At 33.2% G+C, this 23,963-nt stretch overlaps 1 protein-coding gene and 2 long non-coding RNA genes across 4 annotated transcripts; all 3 read left to right on the top strand.

The window, feature by feature from the left end:
• The first annotated feature begins 232 nt into the window (after window positions 1-232).
• Window positions 233-12,808, top strand: LOC115710197 (DNA mismatch repair protein MLH1). Of its 2 annotated transcripts, XM_030638545.2 has the most exons (17): window positions 233-623; window positions 728-900; window positions 1,011-1,083; window positions 1,489-1,623; window positions 1,713-1,923; window positions 2,449-2,597; window positions 3,225-3,323; window positions 5,137-5,206; window positions 5,350-5,485; window positions 6,554-6,648; window positions 6,762-6,870; window positions 8,620-8,785; window positions 9,562-9,723; window positions 9,812-9,977; window positions 11,156-11,319; window positions 12,071-12,164; window positions 12,261-12,808. In XM_030638545.2, the coding sequence occupies exons 1-16, from the start codon at window positions 378-380 to the stop codon at window positions 12,113-12,115; spliced, it is 2,199 nt and encodes a 732-aa protein (XP_030494405.2). In that variant the 5' UTR covers window positions 233-377; the 3' UTR covers window positions 12,116-12,164; window positions 12,261-12,808. The 2 variants fall into 2 exon arrangements, with proteins under 2 accessions (XP_030494405.2, XP_030494406.2); XM_030638546.2 differs by lacking the exons at window positions 233-623; window positions 728-900; window positions 1,011-1,083 and adding an exon at window positions 1,268-1,274.
• A 303-nt stretch (window positions 12,809-13,111) lies between these two features.
• On the top strand, window positions 13,112-15,342 carry LOC133035627 (uncharacterized). Its single transcript, XR_009686775.1, has 2 exons — window positions 13,112-14,180; window positions 14,291-15,342. It is a non-coding gene; the product is annotated as an uncharacterized LOC133035627 (long non-coding RNA).
• Window positions 15,343-15,894: 552 nt separating this feature from the next.
• LOC133035626 (uncharacterized) lies at window positions 15,895-21,779 on the top strand. The gene is made up of 3 exons (XR_009686774.1): window positions 15,895-20,677; window positions 20,788-20,863; window positions 21,599-21,779. It is a non-coding gene; the product is annotated as an uncharacterized LOC133035626 (long non-coding RNA).
• Window positions 21,780-23,963: the final 2,184 nt, after the last annotated feature.

The following is a 23,963-nucleotide window of genomic DNA, read 5'->3' as shown; positions in this document are numbered from 1 at the left end:
TGATCGGCGTTGGGGTTGACGTGGGTGGGTGAGGGTGGTTCGGGTGAGGGTGGGCGGTTGGGGTGAGATAGAGGGAGAGAGAGATGATGCAGAGAGAGAGAATATTGTGAGGGGGGTATTTTTGGGGTTTTGGAAAAAAAGGAATAGTTTTTTTAGGTTTTAAATTTTTGGTTTAGGGAAAATTCTTTTTGATTTTCGAAAATCAAATTTCCCTTCCAAAAAGTCTAAGTGGTTTTTTTTTGTTAGTGACGAGGCGGCATTCGGAAATGGCGCTACCAAGTTGAACCTTTGGCCTTTGAAGTCGAAGCTGGAGCGCGCGGGAGATAAAATTCGAACAAACAGTCGACAAGGACTGCACACTTCTCGCGAAACCTTCAATGGCCGATGCAATGGAAGTCGACCTACAAGAAGAGCGTGTCTTTAAAGACCCTCCCAACATCCGTCGTCTAGACGAAACCGTCGTTAATCGGATTGCCGCCGGAGAGGTCATCCAACGCCCGGTCTCCGCCGTCAAAGAGTTAGTCGAGAACAGTCTCGACGCCCACTCGTCCTCTGTAAACGTTGTCGTGAAGGACGGCGGCCTGAAGCTCATACAAGTGACTGATGACGGCCATGGAATCCGCGTCAGTTTATTTATTTAATTATTTTGATCAATTTTCTCGTTATCCAAACGGAATAATGGATAGTACTATTCTCTGATTGTTTCAAATGGTTGCAACTTTAACAGTACGAGGACTTGCCGATACTTTGCGAGAGGCATACGACTTCGAAGTTGTCTACTTTCGAGGATTTGCAGTCGATTAAGTCTATGGGTTTTCGAGGAGAAGCGTTGGCGAGTATGACCTATGTTGGACACGTTACAGTTACCACAATTACAAAGGGGCAATTGCATGGTTACAGGTGGTGCAGGATACCTGTTTGACAATATGTCCTTCGACAAAAATTGAAAGTTCAATTTTGCATTTTCGTTCCTTTAGTTTGTTCTATTTTATTTATGGTTTCACTTTCAGGGTATCTTATAAGGATGGAGTCATGGAGCGTGAACCCAAAGCATGTGCTGCTGTAAAAGGAACCCAGATAATGGTAAGTAAGAACCATAAATTCTGTTTTAGTCTGTTAGAAAGTTAGTACACTGATTTGTATAGAAGAATATTTGAGTTTTGTTTTGATTTGTCCCCTCCAAAATCTTACATTATTGTTATGTACAAAATAATAAGGCCCATCTAATGCACAAGGTAAAAGTTTACTGTTTGGTATTTTTAACTCAGATAATGGTAAGAACCATAAATTCTGTTGTAGTCTGTTAGAAAGTTAGTACACTGATTCATATACTATTTGAGTTTTGTTTTGATTTATCCCCTCCAAAATCTTACATCATTGTTATGTACAAAATAATGAGGCCCATTTAATGCACAAGGTAAAACTTTACTGTTTGTTTCATGAAATTGTAATTTGTTTATTGTTTTTATTGGGTCATTGTGGTGTTAGGTTGAAAATCTATTCTATAATATGAGTGCTCGGAGAAAGACACTACAAAATTCTGCTGATGATTACTCAAAGATTGTAGACTTATTAAGCCGCTTTGCAATTCATCATACAAGTGTTAGTTTCTCATGTAGAAAGGTGGGTTACTAACATTCTGATAATTTATATTTATGTTATGTAACATACACGGTTTAAAATGGCTTTTCGTCTTTTTTGTAAATGATCAGCACGGCGCTGCCAGAGCAGATGTTCATTCTGTTGGCACACGTTCAAGGGTTGATGCTATTAGATCTGTTTATGGGGTGTCAATTGCCCAAAATCTTATGAAAATAGAAGCTTCTGACAATGACCTATCTAGTTCAGTTTTTAAGATGGATGGACTCATCTCCAATTTCAATTTTGTTGCAAAGAAGATAACAATGGTTCTTTTCATAAATGGTATATATCATTTTTTTTTGGAAAGCATAAATGGTATATATCATTCATTAGTAATTAGGTAAAGTGAAAAAGTTGCTTCATGTGCATGCATCTCTTATGTTGTCCTGTCAAACTAAGTTTGTTTTATGATGCTTCATAAATGAATATCTTCTAGAGAAGGCAATAATTTTTTGCTGGTCTGCTAGTTCCGTTGTTGGTTTAATAGTTATTCCAACATCTAGACCTAAATTCTACAAGTCATGAAGTTACCAAAAGGGTAGTTATCATATATTTATATATATGTAGTATTTAGTCTTCTCAAATTGTAGTTATAACCTCTTTCAATTATCAGTTTTCCTTGAAGAAATAAATTGAATATGTGAAAATTGTTACAATGAGCATTACTTTAAGGTCGCAACAAACTTCTGTATTCTCTCTCTCTCTCTCTCTCTCTCTCTATATATATATATATATATATAAATATATATATATATATTATATGCATGTTTTCTTTTGACCATAGTTTAATTTTGTCTTAAAGCACAGATAGATTAGTTGAATGGACTGCTTTGAAAAGAGCTCTTGAAATTGTTTATTCTGCAACATTGCCAAAAGCATCAAAACCCTTCATATACATGTCCATTGTACTGCCACCAGAGCATGTGGATGTGAATGTTCACCCAACTAAAAGAGAGGTATAGACTTTCAGATTTTTTTTTCTTCTAAATTTCATCTTATTCATTAATTCTTTACTCTTACAATTTTTATCTCTAAGCTTTTGGAGAATAAGTGTCAGTTGTACACTATACTGAAACGTCATTATTTTTATTTTGAAACCTTATTATCTATGATGAATTACCTGAAGTTGTCAATAATTTTTGTTTTACTAATTTTATGATCATGTCCATACTTTTATTTTTGTATTATTTTATCTCTTTCAATTCATTATAAATTGATGAATTACCTGGAGTACCAGAATTATTACCATGTGAGATTTGGAAAAATGGAATACTTTCTCATTATGCAAAATAATATTGTGTATAGCATAATACAATCTGCTGACGTAACTTTACAATCAGCAGACAAACTTTACAATCTGCTGTCTTAACTTGTAAAAATAATTGATACAATGATATAAGGAAAGGATTTCCTAATCTAGGAAAGACTATTTTCAATGCTCGTCAACTTCATATTTAGGAAATAATTCCACACACCCCTTCAAGCTCGGTTTCTCTTCTAATACGATGTGAAAACATTGATAGATACCATAATGCTTTGCTTGTAAATTTATAACTAACTGTTGATATGTGGATATTATGCAGGTAAGCCTTTTGAATCAAGAAGTCATCATTGAGAAGATACAATCTCTAGTTGAGTCAAAATTGAGGAACTCAAATGACACAAGGACATTTCAAGAACAGGTAGTCTTGCAACGGGGTACTTAGCTTTGATTTTATGATTTTCTTTTCTTTTCTCTTTTCTCTTTTGTTTTTGTTTTTGTTTTTTTTTTAATTTTTCAAATTAAAGAATCATAGCTCATATATTTTTCTTGAATTTTGTCTTTTTTTTCTTAAAAATATATATTTTTTCTCTATAATTGAAACTAGACAATAGAGTTTGTTTGTTTGTTTGTTCGGCTTTTGTTCCCACAAGTTTCATAGAATGAGTAGTTGCGTTCATGACAAAGCTGTTAAAAATGATCTCAAATCCATTGAAATTGCCTGCCCTGTACCATGTGGTTATGAACTCTTTGTGGTGTGAGTTGGATTGTATTTTGCTCCAAACCGCATATTTCAGAATTCTACTTCTTTGTTTGATCCGTATGAAGGTGAATTTTGATAGTTCAGATACTTTTGACCTTTAGCTTGTGATGAATCTTTGTGTATTTGACCAAAAGTCCTTTATATAAAATTGAGAAAAGTTTAAAAGGATTGTTGCACATGTCAAATGGTGGGGAAATCTTGGATTTGCATTGGATCAATTTTATTATTTACTTGTGTTTTTTATATTGTCACGGTGGCTCTTAAGTTGTATGTGAATATAAGCGAATAGTTTTTTGATACGTACCCTTCAATCAATTTTTTATTTGTTGAATGGGAGATTTCGGGCTTCAATGGAAATAAGGTTGAAGTTTTTAGCATGAGTGCTACTTAGCTTTTTTACTATTTGACAATCTAGTCGCTTGTATCTTTCTTGCAATCAAGTTTTTGAGATTTCAAAATAGTGACAAATTAGTCAAGTTTGTTAATAACTGTTGATGTTTTTGAAAAAATGCGTAATTCTTGCATGTAGACATTTGAATTTCATTATACATTGTTTTTCTTAGAAAATTTTGTGGATATAGATAATATATAGAGAAATGCCAATTTTGCCCTTGAAAATGTTAGAATTAGGACTTATTTACAAAAACACAATTCTTAGGGCCCAATTTGCCAAACAACACAAAATTTAGGCCATTAATGTTAAGAACCCATAAGGTAGAGATTGTGGCAAAAAACCATGGAGGATTGGAGAGTATGGTTAGGAGATTCCTCTGAAATATTATTTTGCAAATCAGCCTTCAACATACTAGTGAGAAGAGGTCTCTTCTAGCCTTGTGAAGTACACAAATACGGTTTGGAAATGTCCTATGGCTTCCAAAAGTGTTTTTGCTTAGCTCGTGGCTTGTGTGTTTCAATTGTCTGAGTGTCCACGAAAATCTTCAAAGGAGTAGACCGTTTTGGATGCTTTCTCCAAGGAGGTGCGTCTTATTGATGAATTGTAAAGAAAATGTAAATCATTTGCTCCTCCATTCCTCTTTCTTTCCTTGGGCATTTGGTCTAATTTCTTGAGATTGTTGGCTGCTTTTCAAATTACTGCAGTGGATTACTAATCCATGATGTGTCTGGCAATAAAAGCTAAAAAAGTCTTGTGGGAAATGGGAGTTGTAGCTATTTGGTGGGCTTTATGGCTTGAAAGAAACAAAGGATCTTTTAAAGAGAGGAAAACAAGGATTGTCTGCTTGAAAAAGTTGAACATTGGGTGGCTTTGTGACTTTTTGATATCAAAGATTTTAAAGAGCTCCGACTTACATAGAGATTGGCATTTTTTATTAATGTGCTCATGTTGAGTATACTAATTCAATATTCATTTCTGAATGAGCTGTACAACCATTTTTGCAACTCTATTTCTCAAATAATGCCTTTTCTCTAACTTTCCTTTCCTGGAATATCTTTCGTGCTCTACACATAACAGACAATTGAGCCATCTTCATCTGGTCAAGTGTGTTCGCTAAAGGATTCGGATATTAATCCTTCACCATCTGGTAACTCAATTGCCTTCATTAGTTTTAGTTGCATACCCTTGGCTAGCTCTACTCTTTCATTTGTAACTGATTGAAAATACTCAATGTTTTTCTTTTTTCTTTATTCTTGTTTAATATTTTTTTTCTTTTTTTATGATTAATAGGATCAAAACCTCCAAAGGTTCCAGTGCATAAAATGGTTAGAACAGATTCATCAGATCCTGCTGGAAGGTTGCATGCCTACATGCAAACCAAATCCCATAGCCATCTTGACGGGATTTCTAGTTTGACTTCAGTAAGGTAGGCTTGCTGTTAGGCTGGATTCCTAAGTCACCTAGGTACCTGGCAGTCAATTTATATTTATATATATATTATGTATGGGTATTTTCTTTGTCCAAAGTGAGACTAACAGTTCTTTTATGTTACAAAAGAACGATAAACTTAACATCTTAAAGGAGGACTTAAAAGTTCATTAAGCCAATGCAGAGTGACTAAACTTGAATTGAATCGGATTCTACAAATTCATAAAGATTTACAAAACATGTTTGTAGGTGTTTTTCTTATTTTTTTTGGAAAAAGAGACAAAGGTCACATTTCCATAACTTACCTCACAAATTTATTGAGAATTCTCCACATGTGGCAGAGCAAAACAGTGGTTACAACACCAACACCAACACCAACAAACACCAACACAAGTACAAATATAATTTAGACAAAAGCAAAAACAAGAAAAGATTTACAAAACAAGACAATCACAAAATAGGGTGAAAACTTCTACATCATATACATGAAAATAAATCTTTACAATTAATACATAAAGTTCTCCCAATTTCTAGTTGTATCTGAAAATGATAATCCTTCAAAACCTTTTGATTTCTTACCCAAATTGCCACCCAAAAGTTAATCCTTTCCCAGAGGTTGTCTTCTGAGTTTACATTGTCTTAAAAAATTCTGCTATTTCTTTCAAATTAGACCCCCAAAAATTCTGAATGTTTGTAGGTGTTTTTCACTCACTCTACTCTGGTATTATCATTCTTATCTTATGAATATAAGTTCTTTATTAAATAAATAGAGATTACAAAACTTCTAGTATTATCATTCTTATCTGTTGTTTATTAAATAAATAGAGATTAAACCTTATTTGTTTTCCAATGACAAGATAACAGCTCTCTTTAGATAAGCTATTCCTTTAAGTCATCGATTAATTGATTAATGTTTTATTACTGATTTTGCTCTTGATGTAGTTGCTATTTTAGTGGCTGATTTGGGAGATTTTATTTCCTTTTTTCTTTTTCCTAAAATAGTAAGTAATCAAAAATAAAATACCTCTTCACACTTTACCCTTCATAAACTCCCAACCAATTATAGGTCATCTATAAGACAAAGAAGGAACCCAAAGGAAACTGCAGATCTCACTAGCATCCAGGAGCTCATTGATGACATTGATGGCAATTCTCATTCTAGTAAGTTTCTCATTCAGGAGCTCATTGATGATATTAATGTCTATTATTTATTTGTCATGTGGATTTACTGAATGCTTCTTATTGGCATATTTCTGTCAAAAAATTCTTTCTAGGTTTGCTGGACATTGTAAGACACTGTACATATGTCGGAATGGCAGATGATGTATTTGCACTGCTTCAGCATGACACTCATCTCTATCTTGCAAATGTAGTGAATTTGAGGTATTTATCTGCTCAAACTTATCTGGTTGGCTTTCAACTTTCAAGGATTCCATTTATAGTTTGATTTTGGTGTGCCTAGATATTCAATGATGAATTGTGTAGAAATTTAAAAATTAGTTAGTTAGAAATTAGGCTCGACATTATTTTATTTTTAGTTTAAGTTTGAATTTTTTTTCAGATCCTGATTTATTTGGCATAATCTTTTGAGTTATATTTATTCTTGATTTGTCGGTGTCAAATGAGAGATAAAAAGAGTTTATTGGCGAAGAGATAACAACCTGTTAGACCTTAGAAAGAATCACAATACTTGAAAGTTGGTATTTGTATTTGTACAATAAATTGTTGGTGTTTGTAATCCCGCTTTTCCTCTGCCATGTGTGAGGCCTCTTAATATATTTGGGAGTAGGTCATTCATGGACATGTAACTGGTCTCCTTTTGAAAGAAAAAAAAAAGTCAGTTTCTTCAGCTAAGAATGTGTATCAAAGACTAAAGACATGATAGTTGACAGTGGAGGGAAATCTATTTTTGTAAATGGCTCGATTCATTCTGTGTTGGAGGATGGGAGAGTGTGGGTTTCAGATAGGACAGGTGGGCCAAACACAGTTTGGAAGAGCTGTGCACCATCAAAAGTCAAAGTGTTCGCTTGGTTACGAGCTTTGGAATTCATGAGACGCTTCACAGAGGTAGCCATGCCAATTGTTCTCTCCCGGATGATGTGTATGCTTTAAGAGAAATGGAGAGAATATCTTTCATATTTTTGAATGGAGTGTGATTTTGTTACAGAATTGTGGGTTAAATTGCTCACTGAATTTGACATTCAGTGGTGCATTCCTAAGTCTTGTTTCTGTTAAGAGTGTAAAATATTTGGGGGAAGGAGGATTTCTACATTATGGACAGCAGGCATCCTTGCTGTTCTTTAGGGTGTGACTGGAATGGAATTATTGAAGATAAAGAGGAAGCAGCAACAGAGCTATGGGAGAAAGTTATGTTTTGGGTAGCAATTTGTTTTTTTTTTAAGCAAATAGGGTTTATCAAGCTACAGGTTTTGAGGGCTTACCTTTTCTTGACCCTAGTAGAGGGTTGGGAACTTTCTTGTATTGAGAGGGTTTCATCTTCATGTCATAGTTTGTACTTTTTTTGTTTATGTTGAAATTTCCAAATTGCTGATTGTCACCACAGTTTTTCTTTTCCTTCGCCATAACTGAGGGTCCCTAATAAATTTGGGAGGAGGTCACTCATAGAAGTGTAACCTTTGTCTCCTTTTGTGGCACTTACCAATTTTATTAGGTTGATTACTAACATTAAAATAAGTTTTTAGAACTTGAAGTGAAATAAGTAGTAAAGAATATAGACCACACCTGAAAATAAAACTTCCGTTTTACATCAGCTTATGTATGCATGTATGTTTGTATTGCATGAGCATGAGTGCGAGTTCCAGAAATATAATGTATTTGTGTTGGCATATTTGTGGGATGTCTATTATTATTATTTAACTTTACTATTTATGCATGTGTAGATAAAATAAAAAAAATAAAAATAAAAATGAAAAAATAAAAAATTTATGCATGTGTAGATATGTGAGTTTCTGAATGGCACATGCAGCTTGGGACCTTGGGACCTCCATGTGCTATGCTGTATTTTCTTTTTCAAAATCGATACATAAAAGTAGATTCTAAACACGATTCTCATGTTCTTCACTTCTTTGTTCTTGGCTTTTAATTTGTTTTACTCCTCTCTAATGTCTACAGCAAAGAGCTAATGTATCAGCAAGTATTGCGTCGTTTTGCCCATTTCAATGCTATAGAGCTAAGTAATCCAGCATCACTGAAGGAGTTAAGTATGTTGGCATTGAAAGAGGAGAATTTAAATCCAGAATGCGCGGTTAATGATGATTTGAACGAGAAGATTGCCGAAGTATGCGTTCTCTTCAGTCTTCATCTAGTATATTTGTGTTTGTAGAAAATCTTTCCTGTTTCCGGTCCGCTGTTAAATCCAATTCTCTCTATTTCATATATTGACCATATTAATTTCAGTAATATTATCTGAACTAGCAAAATAGGTATCAGAATTATGACATTCATAAAGCTAAAAGCTGGAAAATACACAACTCTTTTTGAACAACTTGGAGCTTCGCTTGTGTCATATTGTTGGGATGCAAATTATTGTCGAGAAGATTTGAAGTTTAGAATATGATCCATAATCAACATGATGCTCAAAAATCCTTAATGTACATAGTAAACACAACATGTATAGTTTGTTGGACATGCCTCAATAAACCTTTTTCTGCTGGGAATGTTAATTGGTAAGTGTGACCATAGAGGACAATTCTTGGTCATTTAGAACTTCTTGCACGTCTTAGTATACACTCTCATAGACATGTCATGTCGTATGTGAGATGCATTTGTAGATTCTTTACTAGCAAAGACTTCTATTATAGATGGCAAATTATTCTTATGTGCTTGGTTCTAGGGGATTAAGGCAAGGGGACTGGTCTTTTTCCAGAATCCCAATTGAGAATTGATAGTGATACCACCGCTCCATGCTTGCTTTTGTTAAACTCTATGCCATAATGAATCTTCTAAGGAAACCTCCATAGCCATTAATGCTTCTTTTCTCAATGCCAAATTTTCAATTCCTAAACCTCTTTCTCAGTACACTAACAATAATTATTGGAATGTTATATTTTCTAGATGAGTGCAGCGCTATTGAAGCAGAAACGTGAAATGCTAGAAGAATATTTTTGCATTCATATAGACATAGATGGGAATTTGACGAGACTTCCAGTTGTACTTGACCAGTACACACCTGACATGGATCGTGTTCCTGACTTTGTCCTTTGTTTGGGAAATGATGTAGGCGTGCTATGTTTTCCTTAATTTCAGGTTTTCCCTAGCATGATTTTCAGGTATTTGGTTTTTGAGACAATTTATCTTTCTCTAGGTGGATTGGGAGAATGAAAAAACTTGCTTTCAAGCAATCGCAGCAGCTCTTGGAAACTTCTATGCTATGCATCCACCGATGTTGCCCAACCCAACTGGTGATGGTTTGAAATTTTATGAAAAGAAAAGGCCTTCGCAGAACACTGAAGACATAGAAACTCCGTCAGGTGAGACAAAGTATACTTTTTATGCCTGAATTAATTCTATTTTAACATTTATAATTATACTTTTAAGGGAAACATGTTAGGATATCTTATCACCTTTATGTGTTTCATTCATAACTTCCTACGGAAATGTTGTTATCCTTTATTAATTAATCTTTCAACATCTTATCAGCTTTATTTTTAATTTTTTAATTTTTTTGTAATTGTTTCTTTTGTAAAAATGTATAAAAAATACTGATGGATGATGATTCAGAGGCTCTTTTAGCTACAGAAAAATAATAAGTAAAGCCGTTGAAGCTCATTAGTTTGTAGTTCTTACCGGAATGCTCATTGGTTTGTTGTTAATAATTCATTTTCTTATTACAAATGGAAATAAGAGGTACTATTTTCACCATGCTGTTTTCTTTTCTAAAGAATTTCATAAATTAAACGTACCTGTAAAATATATGTTTTTAATTTATAATACCAAAAGAAAGAGACAAAGCTGCCATAGATCTGAGGTAAGATCCCTGATCAAGAAATAAATGTTTTTAGTAGAGCTTTGGTGAGGATGTTAGCTGTTTGTAAGGCACTTGGAACAGATGCACTAATGAGATTATTCCTTTTTCTATCTTCTCTATTAAGAAATGTCAATGGATTTCAGCATGGCTTTTACAATCATAAAGGACTAAATCTTTGTAATACTTATAGCTGCTAAATTGCTACAAAAACTTCTTTGTGGGTTGTGTGGAAATTGGGTTTAACTTAATGGTTGATAAATTGGAATGCATCTTCTGAGACATGTGGACTTGATTGATAGTTATGTTGAGTAGCGATATTGCAGTGTTTCTTCACTTAATTCTGTATCAAAACTTAAAAGTTCTTCCATAAAGCTGCATAAACATTTGTGTATGGGACATAATATTAAATATTTTGTGGATAATCAGATATATTTTTTGTTGCACCTCAAGGCATGACGACAGCTGAGGAGTGGTTTCTGGTTGTGTTGTTAGGCATCATTCGTATGTTTAAATTTCTTTTTCTGACTGCTTGGTTATCTTTCTTTCGCTTGACTACAATTTAAGATTAATATTAGTTGTCAAATGTCAGCATGTAGAAGATATTAATATCACTTTTATGTGGGGAATCATGCAGCTTCATTTTGCCTCTAACTATATACTATAAATTGATTGTTTTCACAGGGGATAATGCCATCATGACAACTGAAATTGACAATGAATTACTTTCAGAGGCAGAAACTGCATGGGCCCAGCGTGAGTGGTCAATCCAGCATATCTTGTTTCCAGCCATAAAACTCTTTCTTAAGCCTCCAGCTTCCATGGCTAATAATGGAACATTTGTTCGGGTAAGTCTTCTATAAAACACAACTGTACTGATTACTATCATTGAGGATTTTTTATTTATTTAAAGAAAAAAATGGAAACGAAAATCTGTATTAATGAACGGGATGAAATGCAAAGTAAAGAAACATGTTAATCTCATAGAAATGAGAACATGAACCTGACAAATGCCAAAAGACATAAAAAAAATAGAAATCTTAGTATATGCTGAAGTGTAAGTGACTCACAATGAGCTCTAGCAAAAGTTGAACTTTGAGGTCATGCATCAGTAATAATGTATTTTGGGTGTTCATGGAGGAGATAAAAATAATTGGTCACTTTAAGGCTCTTTTTATATCTACAGGGTAAATGACAACTTCATATCTATCCTTGCTCAGTCATATGTGGCCAAAACTCTGTTTTAATTGTAAAATTTATTATCCAGTTGTTCAGGTTGAATCGCTTTTTGTTCATGAAATTAAATAAATAATAAACATCACATAATATAAAGAGCTAGCTAACAACTATGGTTTGGTTTGGAATACAGCATTGTACATCTAGACTTATTCTGATTGGATACTAGATTCATCTTTGTAATTGCATTTGCATTTGCATCTCTAAACATTGAGTATTGATTAAATTCTTAACTGTTCCAAGCTGTACTCAGATAATTTTGATGCTGCTGCTTACGTTTATGGTCTGTGGTCGCAACAATGATATGTTTTTTTTCTCGATTCTGCTGGGATTGAAATATTGTACTAACTTCCCTTTGTGCAGGTTGCTTCTTTGGAGAAACTCTACAAGATATTTGAAAGATGCTAATATGAATACTTAGCATATTGCATTTGCATTGTGATTTTCAAAGCTATGGGTATTTTTTTTTCTTCCCTTTTTTTTTCTTCTGGTAAGTTCAACAACAACAAATCACAATGATAACTAACTCTGAATCTATAAATTGCTTTGTCAGTGCAAATGGTGGGTTCAATTCTGGTCCAATGCATTGGTTGCAAATGCCCTGTTGGTTGGTTTTACGTATGTACTATGGTGCCTCTGTTCATAGCCGAGCCGCAACTCCTATCTCTATCCCTTGGTTGATAAATCCCATCTCCTCCAATCATTTCTCTTCTCTCAGCTAAAGATAAAAGGGCCCCTTTTTTTCATGAATATGGAATCATTGGTAAGCTTGCTTAGATATGCTAAGAGCGCAAGACGCAGAAGCAAATGGGAATAGATTTTGTCCTATATATTATGTTCACTTCACTCCTACTACTGTTGTATTAATAGTTGGGCTGATTGATTAATTTTGAATTATTAGATACGAAAGTACATCAAACCAATTTTGAGGTATACTCTTAATTGCCAATCATTTCGATCATGTATAAATTATAAGTAAATATTTTATCATGGGCAAATAGGAACATAAATACTTAAAATTTAGAATTTATAAGTAGTATAAATTTAATGATTTTTATTAGCGTATAAAGTGCTCGATGTTTATAAAATTATAATTTTATTAAGTACAGACTGGGTTTTGAATTTATTAAAAGAAGATTTGAATGTAATTGATATAATATGTTTCGTTTAGATAATGATTTAACATTTGAGCTTTATATATTATGTTTAAAATAATATTAGAGTTTGCATATAATTTTACAAACATATTAGATACTTGCTAAAAAAAATTAAATTTATGTTAAACTCAACTTTTGGCACCCTTTTATTATTTTATTCTGGCAAAGTATTTTTTTTTTAGATTACTCGTGGTCTCTGTGTAATAACTCAATTATTAAAATTACTTATTTAATTATTATTAGAATAGTCTAGATATCTCGATGTGGAAGTAGTGAATAGATGAATAAATTAGTAAAAGAGTGACCTTCTTTAAATTTACGATAATAAAGTTATAGTGATTTTATGTTATGCATGGAAAGCATGCACGTGTAGCATGATATAGTAAATTATAGTGAATTATTTAGATTTTTAAATTAGTTGAGAAATTGATGGGTTTATTTGATGGATTGGTGCTAGTTGCTTGTAAGCTACTTCCATACAGTATATGTGTGTAATACAAGTAATGGGGTGGTTAGTAATTAAGCATAAAATTAAAATTGTACAGGTGGCAAATTATGAGTAAGTCTTGCTTTCAAGTTGTAGGCATTGTGTCGTTCTTATAACTTGGATTATTTGAAATTACTATGTGCTTTGATATGGTAATATTATTAAGTTAGGAAAAGATTTTATAATCATTATTGAGTAGTAATAGTTGTACTAAGGATAGTTAGAAGTTTAAGGAGAATCTTATACAACCTAGTCTAGTAAGATTGTATACGTGGGAACTAGAGAGGATAAAGCTCTCACCAATTAACAAATCAAAAACCAATTGCTAACTTCAATTCGATTTATTTGGGGAATTACTGAAGCTTTGACCGAATAGTTAGGGGCTAAGGATGAATATATTTATCTAATTGCTTAATTTAATAGCTTTATAAAGTTTAACTATGGTTAGATGGGGATCGTGGCATAAGTTAAAGGATATAGCTTAGGGTGAGTTAACTAAAGCTTAAGGCTATAAATAGGAGTCATTAGTGTAAACATAGCTCACACCAATCTCTATTATGGATTTACATACCAAAATTCTCTTGCAATTATTCTCTCCCTCATATATTCACTTATTTCATTTTAGAATGAAGCCTTAGCTCCGCTTAATATGTCACCATAAAACCAAACACCACCCACAAACCATTGTTTTCTTGTCCATATTAACTCAAGGCTAAGACACTAAGTTAATATCATCCTCTCATATATCTTACATCATATTAGCGTCACCATCTATCATTTGAAGTTCAAGTTTTGGTGCTCAACTAGATCTCATTGGAAGCTAATTAAGGTATATCATTCTATAATTTTGGGTTTATAGATTCAAAGTTAAGGTCTCGTGTATATATATTTATATATATACTATTGTGATATGTTCTAATTAATAAGTGTAAAATTTAGGTTTTTCATAAGAAACTCATTATTGGTTTTCAAGGATCACTCTTATTGCAATCAAGGCTAGAACTTCACATTCGAGGTAAGGAAATTAAGTAGAAAAACTTAAGTTTTCTGTATGTAATAACATTCATAGGAAGAGTGGGAATAGTAAAAGAGAAGTTAACTAAGGTCTTCTGCCTGACTCTTTATTGTTTGTTATTTAATGTACTGTATAATATATATTTAAATAATATGTTTATAAGATTCATGTTATTTATGTATGTTTACAGTATTAGAGCATGGCCATTGCTAAAGGTATATATTTAAATAATATGTTTATAAGATTCATGTTATTTAAGTATGTATGTAAATAGTGTGTTTATAAGATTCACATTATTTAGTTATGATTGTTATGTTATTTAAATAATGTATAGTAGTTTGACATTATTTAAATTAGATAGATTATAGTTTATGTGACATGGTTTGACCGAGAAGATAATGGTTAAATACTTGATTCTTGGGTCTATATGGTAGATAGGGGGCCATTTAGTAGTGGGTACGATTTTACTGAACCCAGCCCTCCGCCATTTAGTCCAATAGCTCGGGTTTATTTGCCAAAGTCGAACTTGGGCGTAATCATTTTATGTGATTTAGCTTAGAACCTAATTATTAGCTACTAGTGATATGGTTAAGTTTATGTATTGCTAGTTGTCAATATATGAGCATGTGCATTTTTAGTTAAGTTTTATTTTTATTTTTTTTGTTTATGTGACTACCTGACACACATTTCCTTACTGAGTTTAGTAGCTCACCCTTATCAAATTACCATGTGCAGACCAAGGTAACTGAAAGTTTAGAAAGTCGGTGGCGAGTGGAATTTTGGACGCTTGTGTGTGTGAACTCGCTGAGGACCATATAACTGTGGGCGGTCTAGGGCGCTCTGTTTATTTATTTACGCTATTAAACTTATGTCGCAATTATTTTAGTTATTATTTATTATGTCTTTTGTACGAAAACTGGCCAGTTGTGAATATTTTCAAGTATTAAATAAAAATGCGACATTATGATTTTCCGCGTTTAACACTTGTAAACAAAATTAATATTTTTATAAAAGTACGGGCGTTACAGTTTGGTATCAGAGCCACAGTTATATCGGTCCAGAACGTTCTCACGAGTTACACACATCGGTTAAAAAGTCTCCGCTTGCTACCATGTAAGTCTCATATTATATGTTTGCATTATTATTTGTACTTGTGTAATTTTAAAATTGCATTTACTACAGAGACCTTAGTACCAATAACCAAGTTTAGGTACTACCCATGCATATGAAATCAAATATTTTTTTTTAAAAAAAAAAAAAATTATTACTAGAAAGGCTAGAAATTTTCTTTTCTTTAAGTAAAAATATTAAAAAAAAAAATGTTTTATTATTTTATTTTATGTATTTATTTATTGTTATTTAGTTATTTAGCTATTTAGTTATTTATCTTAGAATAAATAGAAATTATTTTGTGAACTGTTATGCTAATAGGGAGAATTTTCCTATTATAGAGAATAGTTATGCTAGTTTCTTAGAAATTTAATCTACTAAATATATATATTATAGAGAAATAGTTAGGCCCGTTTCTTAAGAATTTTATTGTAGAAGAATTAGAACTAAATATTATGAGTTAGTGTTGCTTAGACGATCAAGTTAGCTAAATAGAAACAAACAAGAAGGAGGAGCTTCAACACCTACAAGAAGTTTAGGAAGGAGACGAGCTACAAGGCTAATGAGTTGTACTATTATGGAAGAGGCACCCGTGTAAGCTGAGTTGAGAGGACGCTTGTTTTTGCGAGTAGTTGGTGAAAGAGAATGTCAAGCTTAGGGAACGACTCCAAGCTAAGGATGAAAAGTTGCATTGCAATAAGCGGTAAAGCACGAGGAATTCAATTCAACAGTCAACACATTGCTTTGAGCCACCATATGAAAGTATTAAAAAAAAAATATTATTGACATTTGAAGGAGGCTCTAACCCATTGGAGGGGAAGGAACGACAAAGTATTGTAGATCCCATATTGGATATATGAAACTCAATAATAGACAACTGACAAATGACTTGATAGAGCTAGAAATGAAGGATCATGACATCGCACACGATATGGATTGGCTATCCATTCATCAATTGCTAAAAGTATTTAGTCGCTTTTGGCAACAAAGGCCAGAGACAAGTATACGTTGATAAGAGTTAAGATAGCCTTATGAACTTCTTTAATCTCATCCTTAAAGACTACCTAGATAAGAAAGGCATGGTGTCAAGCATTGTTGGCCAATCTAATGAACCAAGTAGTGGAGACACGGTTAACAAACATCCACGCAGTCTGATAATCCCAAAGGTCTTTCTAAAAGATCTACCAGGGATACCCTCAGACAGTGATGTGGAGTTCATAATCAAGTTAGCTCTAAGAGTGCTTAAATTTTGAAGGCTCCATACAAAATGGCAATTTACGAGCTGTAGAAACTCAAAGTATAGCTACAAGATCTCCTAGACAAGGGGATCATTAGACCAAGTTACTCACCTTGGGGTGCTCCAGTATTCTTCATCAAGAAGAAAGATGGAAGCATATGAGATTGTGCATATACTACCTCAAGCTCAACAAGGTGACCATCAAGAATAAGTACCCTTTACCAAGGATAGACGATCTCTTCGATCAATTACAAGGCTTGAGTGTATTCTAAAAAAATATATATATATATATATTTAAGATCTAGGTATCACCAGTTGAAGGTCTGGAAGGAAGACATACCCAAGGTAGCATTCAGAACATGGTATGGACACTATGAGTTTTTAGTAATGTCTTTCGGACTAACTAACGCCCCAACAACCTTCATGGATATGATGAATATGGTGTTCAAGGAGTACCTAGATAAGTTTGTTGTTGTATTCATTGATGACATTCTTATCTACTCCAAAACTGTGGAGGAACATGAGGAACACCTGAGGATGACTCTAAACCGACTTAAGGAGAGCCAACTATACGCCAAATTGAAGAAATGTGAATTCTGGTTAGAGAAGGTGGCATTCCTAGGCCATATAGTTTCCAAAGATGGAGTCGAGGTGGATCTTACAAAGATCGAAGCGGTCAAGAGCTGGCCAACACCTAAGACTGCAAGTGAAGTAAGAAGCTTCTTGGGTCTAGTTGGTTACTATAGACGCTTCGTGGAAGGATTTTCCAAGATCGCAACTCCTCTGACCAACTTGACTTGAAAGACCCAAAAGTTTGTCTAGTCAGAAAAGTATGAGGGTAGCTTCTAAACACTTAAGGACAAACTAATAACAGCCCGTGTATTATGTGTTCCCAATAACAAGGATAAGTTTGTGGTGTACTGTGATGCATTAAAACAAGGGTTAGGATGCGTGCTGATGCAAAATGACAATGTAGTAGCCTATGCCTCAAGACAACTTAAGGAGTATGAACAGAGGTACCCAACACACGATCTGGAGTTGGCGGCAGTAGTTTTTGCGCTAAAAATATGGAGGCACTATCTCTACGGGGAGAAATGTGAAATTTTTATACCGACCACAAGAGCCTGAAATACTTCTTTATGCAAAAGAAACTCAACATGAGGCAGAGGCGATGGCTAGAGCTTGTTAAGGACTATGATTGTGAAATCCACTACCATCCGGGGAAGGCCAACGTAGTAGCAGACGCGCTAAGTAGACGCAGTTATGCCAGCTTGGCAATACTGGCACAAATGGAAATGCCACTACAACAAGAACTCCAAAGAAATGGTATAAAGATCATTACACAAAAGCTAGCTAACCTAACCATTGTCTTGACGCTGCTACAAGAACTTAAAGATGCACAGATTGTTGATGAGTTCTTACAGAAGAAAAGAGCAGGCATGCCAGAGAAGGAGGCAGAGGATTTCTCCGAAGGTTCAGACGGCATGCTAAGGTATAAGGGAAGAGTGTGTGAAGCCAACGACGTAGAGCTTAAAAACAATATCTTGATTGAAGCACACACTACACCCTACTCAATGCATCCAGGGTGAACCAAAATGTACAATGACTTAAAAACCTTGTATTGGTGGCCAGGGATAAAGAAGGATGTAGCTGAATTTGTAGCTAGATGCCTCACATGTCAACAAGTTAAGGTTGAATATCAGATACCAACAAGGATGTTACAACCCTTGGTAATCCCGGAATGGAAGTGGGAAGATATAGCCATGGATTTTGTGACAAGACTACCTCGAACAACCAAGAAACACGACTCAATTTGGGTAATTATAGACAGACTCACAAAGTAAGCACACTTTGTTCCAGTAAAGTCTACTTACAGCACAGAGCAGTACGCTGACTTGTACGTACATGAGATATTAAGGTTGCGTGGAGTTCCAAAGACGATAGTCTCTGATAGAGGCTCAGTATTCACCTCCAAGTTCTGGGAGAGTCTACATAAGGCAATGGGGACGCGGTTGAAATTAAGTACAACATTTCATCCCCAAACAGATGGACAATCTGAACGTACCATCCAAATGCTTGTGGATATGCTTCGAGCGTGTGCACTGGACTTCACTGGCTCGTGGAGTAAGTATTTACCTCTAATGGTGTTCTCCTACAATAATAGCTATCAAGCCACAATCTAAATGACACCATATGAGATGCTTTATGGATGAAAATGTAGATCGCCGCTTCACTTGGATGAAGTTGGAGAAAGACACTACTTAGGTCCAAAGCAGTAAGAGAAGCTTTAGAAGCAGTTGAAAAGATACGGCAAAGGATGCTCACCGCCTAAAGTAGACAGAAAAGTTATGCAGATTTGAAAAGACGGGAGGTTGAGTTTTCTGTAGGGAACTTAGTGTTCTTGAAGGTATCACCTATGAACGGGGTTATGCGTTTCGAAAAAAAAAGGGAAAAGTTAAGCCCAAGATTTATAGGTCCTTTTGAAATATTGGACAGAGTTGGTGAGGTAGCTTACCGTTTGACCCTACCGCCAACATTAGCAGAAACACATAATATTTTCCACATTTCTATGTTACGGAAGTATGTACCTGATCCGACACATGTGCTTAAATACGAGAACTTGAACTTGCAGCAGGACATGAGTTACATGGCACGCCCTGTGCGCGTGATAGAAAAAGGAACAAAAGTCTTACGAAATAAGACTATACCTTTAGTCAAAATCTTGTGGAGTGATAGTTCTAATAGAGAAGCGACATGGGTGTTGGAGAAGGACATGCAGAATCAGTACCCCGAGTTACTCTCAAGTAAGTAAATTTCGAGGACGAAATTCCTTTAAGGAGGGTAGATTGTAATAACTCAATTATTAAAATTACTTATTTAATTATTATTAGAATAGTCTAGATATCTCGATGTGGAAGTAGTGAATAGATGAATAAATTAGTAAAAGAGTGACCTTCTTTAAATTTACGATAATAAAGTTATAGTGATTTTATGTTATGCATGGAAAGCATGCACGTGTAGCATGATATAGTAAATTATAGTGAATTATTTAGATTTTTAAATTAGTTGAGAAATTGATGGGTTTATTTGATGGATTGGTGCTAGTTGCTTGTAAGCTACTTCCATACAGTATATGTGTGTAATACAAGTAATGGGGTGGTTAGTAATTAAGCATAAAATTAAAATTGTACAGGTGGCAAATTATGAGTAAGTCTTGCTTTCAAGTTGTAGGCATTGTGTCGTTCTTATAACTTGGATTATTTGAAATTACTATGTGCTTTGATATGGTAATATTATTAAGTTAGGAAAAGATTTTATAATCATTATTGAGTAGTAATAGTTGTACTAAGGATAGTTAGAAGTTTAAGGAGAATCTTATACAACCTAGTCTAGTAAGATTGTATACGTGGGAACTAGAGAGGATAAAGCTCTCACCAATTAACAAATCAAAAACCAATTGCTAACTTCAATTCGATTTATTTGGGGAATTACTGAAGCTTTGACCGAATAGTTAGGGGCTAAGGATGAATATATTTATCTAATTGCTTAATTTAATAGCTTTATAAAGTTTAACTATGGTTAGATGGGGATCGTGGCATAAGTTAAAGGATATAGCTTAGGGTGAGTTAACTAAAGCTTAAGGCTATAAATAGGAGTCATTAGTGTAAACATAGCTCACACCAATCTCTATTATGGATTTACATACCAAAATTCTCTTGCAATTATTCTCTCCCTCATATATTCACTTATTTCATTTTAGAATGAAGCCTTAGCTCCGCTTAATATGTCACCATAAAACCAAACACCACCCACAAACCATTGTTTTCTTGTCCATATTAACTCAAGGCTAAGACACTAAGTTAATATCATCCTCTCATATATCTTACATCATATTAGCGTCACCATCTATCATTTGAAGTTCAAGTTTTGGTGCTCAACTAGATCTCATTGGAAGCTAATTAAGGTATATCATTCTATAATTTTGGGTTTATAGATTCAAAGTTAAGGTCTCGTGTATATATATTTATATATATACTATTGTGATATGTTCTAATTAATAAGTGTAAAATTTAGGTTTTTCATAAGAAACTCATTATTGGTTTTCAAGGATCACTCTTATTGCAATCAAGGCTAGAACTCCACATTCGAGGTAAGGAAATTAAGTAGAAAAACTTAAGTTTTCTGTATGTAATAACATTCATAGGAAGAGTGGGAATAGTAAAAGAGAAGTTAACTAAGGTCTTCTGCCTGACTCTTTATTGTTTGTTATTTAATGTACTGTATAATATATATTTAAATAATATGTTTATAAGATTCATGTTATTTATGTATGTTTACAGTATTAGAGCATGGTCATTGCTAAAGGTATATATTTAAATAATATGTTTATAAGATTCATGTTATTTAAGTATGTATGTAAATAGTGTGTTTATAAGATTCACATTATTTAGTTATGATTGTTATGTTATTTAAATAATGTATAGTAGTTTGACATTATTTAAATTAGATAGATTATAGTTTATGTGACATGGTTTGACCGAGAAGATAATGGTTAAATACTTGATTCTTGGGTCTATATGGTAGATAGGGGGCCATTTAGTAGTGGGTACGATTTTACTGAACCCAGCCCTCCGCCATTTAGTCCAATAGCTCGGGTTTATTTGCCAAAGTCGAACTTGGGCGTAATCATTTTATGTGATTTAGCTTAGAACCTAATTATTAGCTACTAGTGATATGGTTAAGTTTATGTATTGCTAGTTGTCAATATATGAGCATGTGCATTTTTAGTTAAGTTTTATTTTTATTTTTTTTGTTTATGTGACTACCTGACACACATTTCCTTACTGAGTTTAGTAGCTCACCCTTATCAAATTACCATGTGCAGACCAAGGTAACTGAAAGTTTAGAAAGTCGGTGGCGAGTGGAACTTTGGACGCTTGTGTGTGTGAACTCGCTGAGGACCATATAACTGTGGGCGGTCTAGGGCGCTCTGTTTATTTATTTACGCTATTAAACTTATGTCACAATTATTTTAGTTATTATTTATTATGTCTTTTGTACGAAAACTGGCCAGTTGTGAATATTTTCAAGTATTAAATAAAAATACGACATTATGATTTTCCGCGTTTAACACTTGTAAACAAAATTAATATTTTTATAAAAGTACGGGCGTTACACTCTGACTCTCCAATATATCCTCTTTTTTATTAATTTCATATAAACATTGCATTTTTGTATGTATTTTCCAATGGTCAAAATGGATTACATATATTTATATGATTTATCAACTACCTTTTCACTCTCTTCTTCATGCTTCTATGATATTCATTCATGTCATGGTTGACTTGTGGAGTATAGTTTACATATTTTTATATGAAGGGTCAAAATAAAACTCTTGAAATTGATTTATGAGCTAATACATGCATGTCTATGTATTATGTATATACATCATGGCTGTTGGCTATGTATAATATATGTTTGCGAATTAGTGGAAGCATGAAGTGTGACTAACCAAGCACGCTCATGCTCAAAGGTATTACCCATATCATCACGCTTGTAATTTTAAATACAACATAAATATTCCGTTTCGTTAATAAACTATAGGGTATTACATAAGGCATTATTTTTTTATAAAAAAAATTACATTTTTATGTTTACAGAACTTTTTTTATATTATTACGATTTTCTATGAAAATAAACACAAAAATAACAAGAAAACTACATAAAAATAACATGAAAATAATATCAAAATAACATTAAAACAACAACAAAAAATAGCATACATATAATAAAAAATTAACAACAAATTAACAAGAGTACAACATAAAAAATCGTATTTTCTGTAAATAAAATCAAAATAATAGTAAAATTATTTAAAATTTTGTGAAACCGTATTTTTATAATTTTTTTTTATTATTTTTGTGTATTCGTGAAATAATCCCTATAAAAATTGCAATAATACTTGAAGACGAAAAAACAACATTTATACTGTATGTGATCTTTTATTAGCATTGATAGTGATATACACAAAATTGGAAAGGTGAATACTAAAAAAGAACAAAGAACAAAGTAATGTGAGTAGAATATACGAGAAATGAAGAAATTGGATGTAAATCAAAGAACAACTCCAAGTGTACTACTTTTCAGCAAAAAATGTTCAACTATACTATTATTTTCTTTTTCATAAAAAAGGTTTTATTTATTTTTTACACTTTAAATCAGCTTCTTTCATATTTTTATGAAAATATAACAATCCACGTAAAAATTACAGGAGTAACCCAAACAATTAATTAAAAAAAATAATATATAAGGTAGATACTACTTTTATTTTATATTAAAATTAATAAAATTATTTCCCTTATCTATACAATATATAAAAGGTTGGTTGGGTTTGTAAACTTTTGTAATTTAAGTTAATGTGTCATCATTTGCAACAAATAGACTGATTTGGGGTCATCAATATATGTGGGTTAGCATGACTAAATGTCGTTTCGTTTCATTTTTTGTGGTTTTTTTTTTGGTCAAATTTTTTTTTTTTTTTTTTTTTTTTTGAAAAGAAACGTCTGGTATTAATAAAAATAAAACTAAAGTTAGTGTTGATTATGGTTACAAATTTTGTCATTTGGGAAGCTGTATTACTCCAAAAAGAAGTTACAAAAAGCTTGGTAATCATTTGGAAGCTTTGTTAGTAAAGTGGTGGCCAATCTGAATGGACCTTCCGTGAAGCTTGTGTTTCGTAGTTGTAATATCTTTCAGATAGCTTGTTGTCAACCGAGAGATGTATTCCCAAATAGCCTATTGTCAATCACAGATGTTTATCTAGAAGGAACGCCTATACATATTCGGATAGCTTGTCCGTCTTAAAGCTTTCAGATTGTTTGCATTGAAAGTGCATTATCAAAACTGACGTGAATTATTGTTGTTGGTAATGAGCTGGATCATTTAAGGCAGTGTAAATGTGCCAAGATGATTTCATAAATATTTTTTTGGCAACAATGTAAATTTATAAATAACTATCAATCTTTGTAATTTGTATGAGTTTAAGACCATTATTGCTTGAGTGAAAATCATAATAGTGTAAGGTTGAATGAGAGAATCTAAACTAGAGAGAGAAACTTCTTCTTGTAATCTCTCAGAGTTCGGAAAGATTCTTGTAACCTTATAGACACTGATATCAATAAAGATATGGATGTTGCTGTTTCGACCGAGATGTAAAGCATTTCACATGGCTCGAACTCGTTAAACCTCAC

The sequence above is a fragment of the Cannabis sativa genome, chromosome 3, assembly GCF_029168945.1.
Source record: "Cannabis sativa cultivar Pink pepper isolate KNU-18-1 chromosome 3, ASM2916894v1, whole genome shotgun sequence".
Classification (NCBI taxonomy): Eukaryota; Viridiplantae; Streptophyta; class Magnoliopsida; order Rosales; family Cannabaceae; genus Cannabis; species Cannabis sativa.
This window is presented reverse-complemented; position numbering and strand designations above follow the sequence as displayed.

Bases quoted from the DNA above. Each gene is read 5' to 3' on its own strand.
- LOC115710197 (XM_030638545.2), top strand. From the start codon at position 378: ATGGCCGATGCAATGGAAGTCGACCTACAAGAAGAGCGTGTCTTTAAA. The intron at 901-1,010 runs GTGGTGCAGGAT...TTTCACTTTCAG, and splicing joins GGGCAATTGCATGGTTACAG to GGTATCTTATAAGGATGGAG. The intron at 9,724-9,811 runs GTAGGCGTGCTA...ATCTTTCTCTAG, and splicing joins TCCTTTGTTTGGGAAATGAT to GTGGATTGGGAGAATGAAAA.